At 41.7% G+C, this 11153-nt stretch overlaps 1 protein-coding gene across 3 annotated transcripts in view; it reads left to right on the top strand.

Moving 5' to 3' along the window:
* The window catches only part of TNIP3 (TNFAIP3 interacting protein 3), a 149511-nt gene that overhangs the window by 82023 nt on the left and 56335 nt on the right, over nt 1-11153 (top strand). For 2 of the 3 annotated variants that reach the window (XM_025199141.1, XM_006019735.3), the window contains exon 4: nt 5127-5253. In XM_025199141.1, coding sequence (XP_025054926.1) covers nt 5127-5253 — 127 coding nt within the window. Of the gene's footprint in view, nt 1-5126; nt 5254-11004; nt 11071-11153 lie in introns of those variants that run through there. The other variant, XM_006019736.3, reaches the window with a different exon arrangement.

Raw genomic sequence — 11153 nt, 5'->3', positions numbered from 1 at the left:
CAGGCACCTGGAGGCTGCCAGCTCCAGGCCCTTAAAGTGGCAGAGACACCCTGTGCTCTGCCACAACATTACAGTAGGATAAATCGGATTTTGTTACCCAAGCAAGGATTTTTTTTGTCATGCTGACAAACTGATCCTAGGGAACACAAATTCCCCAAGGCGCTCCACTTTGGAGTGCCTTTATCTGTAACTAATTAGATAAGGATTAATTTGTTTTGTGAACGACCACTTTTAAAGCACTCTGCAGCCATTCACTTGTATCATGGCATGTATAAGCCCTCCCCCCCCCGGAGGCTGGGGGGCATGGAAACTGCCTGCGGAGGTGCCTGCCAGTGGGAGCATGGCGGTGGCAAGTGGGGAGCTCTCACAGGTGTTGTTGGTGGTGGGGGTGGTGAGCGCCGACCAGTGGTCAGCAACCACTTGCAGACAGCATTGGCAGTGGCCAGCGGTGTTTGGGGACCACCCACAGATGACCCTGGTGGTGTTGGCAGAGGGGGCGCTGGCAAGCAGTGACCGGCTGCAGGTGCTGCCAGCAGCATCAGTGGTGCTTTTTTCAGGGGGTGCACCACCAAGCTCGGGGGTGCCCATGCACGTACACCTGTGTGCACCCCCTACACGTCGTCAATAATGGCATGGCAGTAGAACACTTTTAGGGGGCTGATTGTGTAACAGATGTCACTTCTGTTAGCACCCCATGTCTTCATGTGCAATAGCAAATCATTAGACAACTTTCTTCAGTGCCTAAAATCATAAATGCAACTGTGAACATATGTCCTAAATCGAGTCAGAAAGACAGCGCACTTTGGCAGAGCCTAGCCTCCCCTGCTCCCCTGCATTTTTCTTTCCTGCCATGACTTTGATGGGAATTAAAGTTAGTACTTGCAGGTGGGTGGCCTCTGATTTTTTTTACTAATGTCCAGAGTGCTGGGGAAGCTGACAAACTACCTCCCCCAGAGGTAACTCTGTTATGCATTGAAACAAGCTTCTGGGAAGGCTGAGGTCCTTACCCAGGACTCAGTGTTTACTTCCTCCCCCCTTCTCTCTGTCTCAGAAAGCAGAGATAAACAAACCACAAATCAAATTGTTAATTGGCCAGCTGTAGGCTTGTTAATTCACTCCTTCTCTCTGCCTGGAGAGATCCTGCTTCCAGCCTGGTCAGGTAATATAGTCAATCCACAAACGTTCATTCCTGATGAATGAACTAAGTCTCTAACTAAGCAGGAGTACCTGGTCCCACAGAGTTTCCAGTGAGGTTCACTCCTGGTGTAACAGACTTCCTGGCTTCTGTTTTCCTTCGGGCATGCTGCCCGTGTCACTCCTGTGCCTCCGCACAGGAAACTGGCTCCATTGCTGCAACTTACTCTCGGCTCCGGCTCCTCTCCCTTTCCGGGGAAATTATTAATCAAGTCTAGCACCTCTTATAGGGGCTTGTTAATTGACACTTTAACAGCTGTGCTGGTCTCCAATGCTGTGAACACTCCTGGCACTGGCAATATGACATCATCTTGCCAGCTGGTCCCATGATATCTGGTAAGTTTCTCTTTACTCTCTTCCGTAACAGGGCCACTGGCTCCCTGTTACAGCGGCACATTACCATTTCTGTGCAGACTACAAAAGATGCCCATGGAAAACATGGCATGGCAGTTAATGAATTAGGTATCCTGTCCATTCTCTGCAATTCATTTCTTTAGGAATTTGCAATACTTGCCCATACTGGTGAACCAAATAAAACATAATCTGTAAGTCATATGCTGTGGTTTCTTTCAGTTGCATGGCATCCATCCAAAAATGACACAAGTTCTAAGCCATTGCAATGGGATAGACATTTCCGTGCTGTAGGATATTCTCTTCTTAAACTGAAGATGATTTGTTACAACTAAATAACTACACTCAAAAGTCAATGAAAGCACTATCTCCTCTCTCCCCATTACCTTACATTTGTTTTATGTTAGCTCTGTCCAATGGCATTTTTATTCTCTCATTTTCTTCCTTATCTTTTTATTTTTTTGCATTGAGAAGGAAACTAGAACCTTTCAGAAGGGTTGAAAGTGGAATTGTTGGCGTTCCGATTTTAAAACTACCTGTTCTTCGGGTAGTAGGAGGGGCAGCACCACTCCCTTTGGCAACAGGAAATAGAGGAATTCTATTTTAATGAAAAGCTGAATTCATAAGCTTTTAAATACATTTCTAGAGGTCATATTTTGACTTTATATACATGGTACTTTCAATTATTATTTTACTCATTATATTTAATGTCTCTTAAGAAAGACAATTCTAGTAAGGTTGGGGGGGGGGAGGTTCCTGAGATTGGAGGCCCAGCACAACTGTACCCCCATTTCCACTTCTCATAGGCCCTGTCAGTCCTTAAACTTGTTTTTAGCCCTTACACAACAAATGTCAGTGGAAATTTTGGAAACAGTAATTGTTGATGAACTGATGACTCTGAATGCAACTGCAGGTAAACACAGCCCTTTTTATATTTTATTGACATGCCTTGGGAGGAACCAAGTATTAGGCATTCCTCCCATACCTTGGGAGGAAACCAGTTTCACAACAATGACCCCTACAAAATTCCTCACTATAGTACAATCAAGTTCCCCCTTCAAACTTTTTTCTAAACTCTGTACGAGCATTCAGTTTCTTTGACTACATATGAGGAAATGTACAGTAAATATCTATATGAATTAAAAGTTGACTAGGAAAAATTGGTATGAATCAGACATGCTGTTTGCAAAATAGCAACATTTTACATTGGTTTTAGAAGATGTAATTTAATTACCTTTATTACTTCCCTAATCCCAGTACTATTTAATTGAAATAAAATGGAGTGCAATGGTAATTAGAATTCTGAATCATCAAAGCATCTCTTTCAAGCACATAAGTACAGTGTCAGCTTTAAAGCAGAGGCTTACTGGGATTGGGAGCTATGGGAACAGTTTTTATACAAGGATATACTAAACAGCTTATAGACTGTTAGTTTACCAACCTATTATGTGGATAATATGAGTAAGCACTAAAGAAAACTGTTGAAATTGCTACCCCTTTCATGTTAATGGGAACCGTGGCCAAAAAAAATAGCTATGAAGAAAGAGTACTTTCTTAAGATGGATTCTCTGCATTTTCTTTTTACCCAATCTGCTTATTTTACAGACCAAAAAAAACAATTGAGTTATAAAAGTCTCTGTACACAAAATGTTATGAGTGGAAAATCTGATATCTTGGAACTTCCGAGGGCTAGAAAAGATACAGGATCCCATGGGGGAATAGGAAGAGGAATCTCATTTGCAGTGGAATAGTTTCTGATTTTTAGTACAGAGCATCCCAAAATACCAGACCTTAAGTTTGATCCTGTTGTTGTAATTGAATCTTGCCTAACCTGAGTGACAATTTAGTTTTGAGTGAGTGAATATTTCACTGTCAAAAATGCTGAAAATTACCAGTTACAGGAATTTACGCAAAAATTTTGCTACTCTTCCAGTTCATGCATTTAGTTAATGACACAATGTGAGCTAATAGTAATTCTGGGGTTAGAACTTAAAGATGTCTAATTCCCAATGTCAGATTTTGATTACAGGACAACCTACTAAATCAAAACTTCTGAGGTTTACCCATTCTCTGGGGAAGGAAGAAATATTTTTCTTTTAGTCCCCAGCTGTAAAAGTGCAAAGTTAAAAGAACTTTATCTTTGTATCTGTCCAAAATCCACCTTCCCTTTATTTTAATGTGAAAGACTGATATATTTTATTAGATAATTTGCTCTTAAAAGTTTGGAGTTTTTATATAAACTGAAATAAAGAAAACTCACAGATTAAATATTTTTCCATCTTGAGCATCCCTGAGATAGTGAAGGTATTAAGTTTGGATCTTAAACCTTGCGCTATACTGCTGCATCATTTTGCTCATGTCATTTGCATTTCCAATTTATTTTAAAGCTATGCCTCTTGAACTGATCTCTGCTGGAAGGGGTATCTTTTTCCTTTGGTTAACTTCTGTTTGGAGTCAAGATAAGATAGTGAAGATGAAGTCCTCAATTTTGAAAACTTATTGGTTCTGAGTATGTGATTTTCACATTTAAAGAAATCTGAATTTCAGAAGTGTTGGGCACCCATTCTCTGAAAATTAAATCCTTTTAACGTACCTTGGGTTGACCACCCAAAATCTCTGAACACTTCTTGCTATTGTGAAACAAGAATCCTTAAAATGGAAGTATTTTTCTATAAATAAACACAAGGTTCAGTAAGGAAAACTTCTTTTTATTTTAAAAAACAGAAAAGGAGAATGTTCTTTTTGAAAATTGACATTGAAAAAATGATTAAAATATCTATATCTATAGATATAGATGTTTTCAGTCAATAGACATTTTAAATAAGTTTGACAGTGTTTTGATAGATAGATAGATAGATAGATAGATAGATCTAGCTATCTAGCTATCAAAACATTGTCAAACTTATTTAAAAATGTGTATTGACTGAAAGCATGATTTTGGATAAACAATTTTCCTAGCCATTTAAAATATTTATGTTACAGGTACTCCTCACTTAACGACCTACCTGTTTAACGACTGCGTGGACTTACGACCAGCGAGAACTGGTCATAAGTGCGAGAACTTTGGTCGTGGAAACGGCAGCGCGGCGTCTCAAGCCAAGGCACGCAGTATCAAGGGGCGGCTCCTCGCTTATCGACCAATTCGCTTAACGACCTAGTCGCAGGAACGGAACTCGGTCATTAAGTGAGGAGTGACTGTAATGTTCTACCTAGAGTTTGTGAAATAATGTAAAAAAGCCACAAAATATTTTATATGAAGGTGAAAAAAAAGTTAATATGGGTACCGATATTCCAGGAAACAGGTTTAGAAAAAAAAAGCATTTAGAAAAAAATTTTAGAAAAAAAAAAATCTTTTTCAGTACAGTTAATCTGTTCTATTTGTGATTCTGAAATTCCAGAGCTGGGTTTTGGTTTTCTGTGACAGTATGCCAGGGTGATGGAGACTGGAGGTGACAGGAAAATACTTGGCCATTTCATGTATTTTGCCATGTAACGAAGGCGATAAACATGAACTTTTCCCAACTCTCCAAGTTCTTGTTTGTGAGGTTTGGAGCTAAATATTATTATTTCCTTCTACCCAGGTGTGAAAGCATAGAGCTTGATGATGAAATAAGAAATCTGATAGAGAAGACCATGGCTTCACAATTCCATGAGAAGTCTGTTGCCCAAGGGAGCGTCCTCAGCAAAAGAACTTCATGTTCCCTGAAGGTAAACAGCGTTTTCTTTTGCAATAGCTTGCCTGTAAGGGAAGAGTATTAAGGGGATGTTCCCCAGGGTACAGACAACATGTGAACTTCCTGGGTTGCTGAAATGATGGAATGAACGTGCCATACATTTTCTCTTACGCAGCCAGTTCCTGTTAGTTGGGGGAAGTGCTTGAGTGAGAAGACACTTTGTCTGCAGAGATGTGAAGAGCCCAGATAAAGATGTTGAACATCCAAAAGAATTTTGATTGGCCAGTTGGGCCTTCTTGGGTAGCAATGACACTCACAGATATGCAACATAAAAATACCCTGAAGCCATGTTCAATAGTGTAAAAGTGAATGGGGGAGGAAAGGGATGACAAAACTGAATCCACCTTGTGGGATGGGAGGAGACAGAAAGCATATGGAGAAATAAGAATGTAGATCTGAGGGGGGAAAAAAAAGTGCTGGGTGACATCAGGGGCAAACTCATTCACCCGTGAGGGCCAGATAAGTTTCACTGGCCTGGTTTGAGTGCCAAAATGTATCAACCATGTGGCATATATAGGGTTGTGCCCCATACTGGCCTTTTGTGCTGTATGCAGCTTGTGTTGCACCATGTCTAGGCCATATTTTGCATGCAGTGTGGGGGCAGGCTCTCCCTGGGGTATGTCCAATGACCCACAGGCTGGATCATACAGCTCCATGGGCTGAATCCAGCCCACAGGATATATGTTTGACAGCCCTGGGTTATACTTTTTTTCTCTCCGATGAAATGCTAAATTGTCTCCAACAGGCAGTGGGAAAGGAGAGAATTTTTTTTTCTTTTCTGCAATCAGGAAAGAAAAAGTCAGGGCAGGGCAGCTGGAGCTGAGTACAGACATGATTAAACTTCATATGAGCCACCTGAAGGGGAATGAGGAACAGAGACACCTTCATTTATGACTCCATCAGGAAGAAAAGGATGTGTTTGAAAGAGAGCAACCCTAAGCAGTTATGTAAGAAATTAACAACAAGGTGAAAGAAGAGATGACTGTGATGACACACATCTATTTTCACATGGAAACCACCACTTCCAGAATGACTTATTACCTAAGGAAACCTAAAACAGAACTATAGTAAGCCAAGGGAAAATGTCACAGTTTGAACAATGGGATCAGAATTCATCACAAAAAAGAGTTCCTTGAAATTCACAGTAATGAGGAAAAACTAGTGCTAGAACCCAACAAATAAAAAGAACCATGAAACAGAAGAAGCACCACAGAGAACAGCATAAAGTAGAATTAGCAATTCACCTAATATACCTAGCCTCAAACAAGACGTTGCTGTTTGGAACATCCAAACCCCAAATGTGGTCTCTTTCCAATAGCAAAATGTAAATAGAGATTCTGAGGAAAGAGAACAGAAAAGAAATATAGCACTCACCCCACATCCTTTCATATGTAATTCACTTGAATTACATATGAAATTTCACTTGAAATACTGCAGAATTGGTTTCCCTCCTCCCCTCCCCCATAAGCAACTGCATACATTTCAGGTATTTATCTTTGCAGTATGTTGTGGTTTTATTCATGGTTGGAAGGACAAGCTCTATTGTTTCAAATGTAGGGAAGTCAAGGACTGAAAATTGTTTGTTTGCTGGTTCATTTTAAGGAAACGGCTTTTTTACTAGGTTGCATATTTATTTGGTATTCGGTAACCAAACTGACAATTATGACAAGGTCCAAGAATTTGCAGTGCAGGTCACTTAAAATTTTTGGGCTGGGTTTGCATGTTGGATATAAGGAGAGAGAGAGGTTTTTCAAAATGAGAAAACTTTTTAGAAATAAATATTTTTCAGTAGTAAAAGAATGGGTCACTGAATGTCAGTTTGTGTAAATTAGGGACCAGTTTCTATTTGAGATAGGGGGAAATCCTTTGCTGAGGAATAGTGCAAAAGCTATAACTATAACAAAAATGTATCTTATACTTCCTCTATGGCACTGTGCATCTTTTTAGAAAAATCAGTTGGCCAAGGTATTGTCTTGTTGAATGCCTGTGATTTTTTTTTTTATCTGTTTGAGGGGAAAAATACAAATCACATGCAGCACAGTGACCAATTCTAACCCCAGGGCACTTTGTGACTCCTTTCTGGAAGGGTATTATACAAATTCCCTTAGTTTTGTTCCCGTTTATGTAAACTAAGTTTTCTTCATGAGAGAATGTAATTGAGGGTTGAGAAAGAAAGAGAATATGGATCTTCAGCATGAATCAGCTGGACTTTAAGCAGTAGCACAAGGCACTCAATGAGATCCCAGGGTGTGGGAGGAGGAACTTGCTCCTCAGCCCCCAAATACATTGTTCAGTGCAAGACTGCACTGCCCAACTTCTGTGGTTAGGCAGAGGCAGCACAGGGTTTCCCCTGCTGCTGCAAAGGCACTGAGGGCAAGAGCAGAGATGGAGGGAGGGAGAGGTGGGGAGGGGGGAGAGGAAGCTCTTCTTGCTAATCAGTGCCCAGGGTGAGTTCCTCTCCCCTTTGCCTTGCCCTAGTTGTGCTATGGACTTTAAGAATCTCCTTCAAACCCTGATCACTGCCCTATACTAGTTTGTCATTGATTATTGTCGTGATACATTTCCTAGACTCTTGGGGCACAGATCTTATTGTATTCCACCTAAGTCTTTGAAGCCCTATGAGAAACATCTTACTTTTCATCTTCACTATATTGTATAAGAACATAGAGTCTCAGCGACTTTAAAGGGTGTTTAGGGGTTCAAGGAATGCATGGAAAACATGCATAATCATTTTCTAATTTGAAAAAAGCTCAGACTGCTGGCCATGTGGCCAGTCCATATATTGGGCAGATAGAATACTCATGCCCATGGTTTTTGATTTGCACAGGTAAACTAGATAGACATTTTATCCATACAAACCAAGGACTAAACTCAAAAGTGCTGTGTCAGGGGTTATGAGTTAAACAAATTACCTTAACTTAGACTCTCTTCTACTTACTGATGCTCCTTTTGCCTAGAACTGGACAAAATGTGTGAGTTTTATTGTGAAAAATTTTCCAGTGTTTGTAAACTTTTTTCCTATCACTCTTTTCCCACTGATATCTACTTAAACCCAATCTTCAAGTCTACCAGGAGATCTAAATTAGTATAAATTGCATATGGAGGAAAGAGGTTAAATCAAGACTTCCATAGATATAGTTATAGTGCTTATATCATGTGTATTTAGGGATGTCAAATGATTTAAAAAATTGATCACAATTAGTTGTGTAATTAAAAAAAAATAGTTGCAATGAATCATGATTTTAATCAGCTAAAAACTCAAAATTATGCAAAATTATGCAGGTACTTTGATTGGTTATGGGGTATGTGTGTGGGGGGAATTTGTGAAGGTATGGAGGGCTGTGGGTTTGTTTTGGGGAGGTTGGAGCCCAGGGAGGTGGGGGTCCCCGCATGCCCTGGCAGGACGTGGGTAGTGTGGGTCAGGAGTGAGGGGCAGTAGCAGGGCTGGGGCAGGGGGGCTGTGGCTTAGGAGTGAGGGCAGGGGCAGGGCATGGGCATATTACTGCTCCTTCCTCACCACAAGTGTCCTCTTTTTTTTTAAACAAAATATGGTAACCCTATAGGCATGCAGCCCAGTGACATGTAGAGCAGTTCCCAGCAGGTAAGTCCATGATGGGGAAGGGGGAGGGGGACAGATTGAGGCCTCCATGGTGAGGGAGTGAGTGGGGCAGGGGTGAACGGGGCCTTGGGGCCTGGGTGGGGAGCAGGATGGAGCCGTGGGTGGCTTGTCCAGGGGCACCAGGAGTCATATGGCTCCCCACCCCTGAGATTTGTCCATGGGGTAGTGGTGGGCTTCCTACTGCAGGCTGGGGCTCTGTGCCCTGCTGCCTTTGTCCTGGGAGCTGCACATTGGCCATGCCACACATACCCTGCCTTCCCGGTGGCAGGAAGCACAACATGGTGTCATGCAGCTCCCAGGGCAAAAGCAGCGGGGCTCAGAGCACCAGCCTGCAGTGGGCAGCCTGCCTCTGCCCCACACACAAATCCAGAGAACAAATGCTCCCATGTCTCCTTCAGGGATGCACACAGCAGCTGGGAGCTGCACCCCTCCCACACCCCTGGACGAGCCACCCGCTGCTCCGTCCCATGACCTGCCTTGGCCTCAGGGCCCCATTTGCCCCTGCCCCACTCTCTCCCTCACTGTAGGGGCCTCAATCTGCCCTGCTTCCCTTTCCCTCTCCCCCCACTCCTTCCCCACCACAGACTTACCTGCTTGGTGCTGGTCTACAAGCTGCCAGGCTGAGTTCCTGGCCACATGCATGTTTCAGCTGCTGCTCATTTGTGTGTCTGTGTGCACCCTCTCCCGGCCCCTCACCTTCCTACTGCAGTGGCCTGAAGCCTGTGCCTGGACTGCCCTGTGGTTTCTCTGCATTGCCACCACTGCCCTGCTAGGCAGCCTGGAGGCAGCAGTGATGGCAGCAGAGGCACAGGCACAGGCTCCAAAACCACATGCATGATTAATGCATTAAAAAATTTAACACAAGAACCAATTAATGCATTTATTGTAAAAATTAATGCCGATTAATTGACAGCCCTAGTATATATACATGCATAAGAGGTACGGATTTCTTGTGATATGTTTTGGACTAGCTGTTTTGTTGGGAGAGCTGTTGGGCAAACTTTTGGGCATCCTCAGGTTGCTCTTCCTGAGGTTGCTTGATGCCTGAAAGCTTGTTCAACAACTCCCCCAGCTATACAGTTGATTCAATAGAAGATATCACAAGAAATCCTAAAACCTCATCTCTCATACATTTCCTGGCCCATCACGGCTACAACAAAATTTCAGTCCTACTATAACATGGAATACACGCACACATATACGTGGATATAGGGCCTGTTGTATGTATGTAGCATAGTAGAGTTTGAGTATAAAATAACCTAAACCTTATGCATTACCTTTGAAATTGAGTTTTATCATCATAATACACAGAAAAATCATTATGCCTTATTGCTTGTGGGGGGAGGGGTGGTGGTGAAGAGGGAGGACGGGGCTTGTAACTTGTTCTTGGTGACATTGTAGATAACTTGGTCTAGGTAATTGTTCTAGCTGACACAGGAAGTTAAAAGACAGACTTGAACTTTGTCCCCTTCTATTGCCATAAGAATCTTCTCTCTCCCTAAAGTTTACATATTAAATTATAATTATAAACATCTATTTTTACATATTCAGCAAAACATTACTCATACTAAACTATTCAGTTTTTTTGCATTTACGTAGGAATGGAAAACTGGCTTAGATATCAGGAAGGTGGGTGGGTGGCTATCAATAATTGGTAACAGATTAAAAAAATTACAGCAGCTATGTTCACAAGATGAAAAGGATATTCCTGAGCAAATGGATCATAGCAGTTTGCCGCTGGATATTATAAAAAGAAAACACTGATTTATCAAAATAGATACAAGGAGATATATACCAAATTTCCAGGTCTCCTTAATGTTTCTCATTCTTGCATATTTTTATTTGGCACTTTTGCTTTACAGCCTTTCTGCTCCATAGTATCATTATGCATGGTATTTACCTCCCAAGGGCCAGACTTTGCAGACATTTAGATATATGAGCCACTATATTTGTGTGATGAATTCCACTGGAATCAACAAAGAACAATGAATGAAGAAAAGCCTGAAGCAGAACCTTTGCACTGTGCCACACCTACCCTGATGAAACCAAATCTTTTATCCTGTGCCCATACAGCTATGATCCATCTACCGAGGAACATACTTTTACCTGATCACATGTATATACAAGAGCATTTCAGGTTTCTGAATGAACATTCATACAGACATCAAAAAGGTGGGTTTGACGCACACATTTTTTATGAAAGAAGATTCCCTTCTTACGTATTTCTCTGTGTGGGTTGAGTATGAATGCCAAAG

Source organism: Alligator sinensis, unplaced genomic scaffold (assembly GCF_000455745.1).
Source record: "Alligator sinensis unplaced genomic scaffold, ASM45574v1 scaffold544_1, whole genome shotgun sequence".
In the NCBI taxonomy this organism is placed as follows: domain Eukaryota; kingdom Metazoa; phylum Chordata; order Crocodylia; family Alligatoridae; genus Alligator; species Alligator sinensis.
This window is presented reverse-complemented; position numbering and strand designations above follow the sequence as displayed.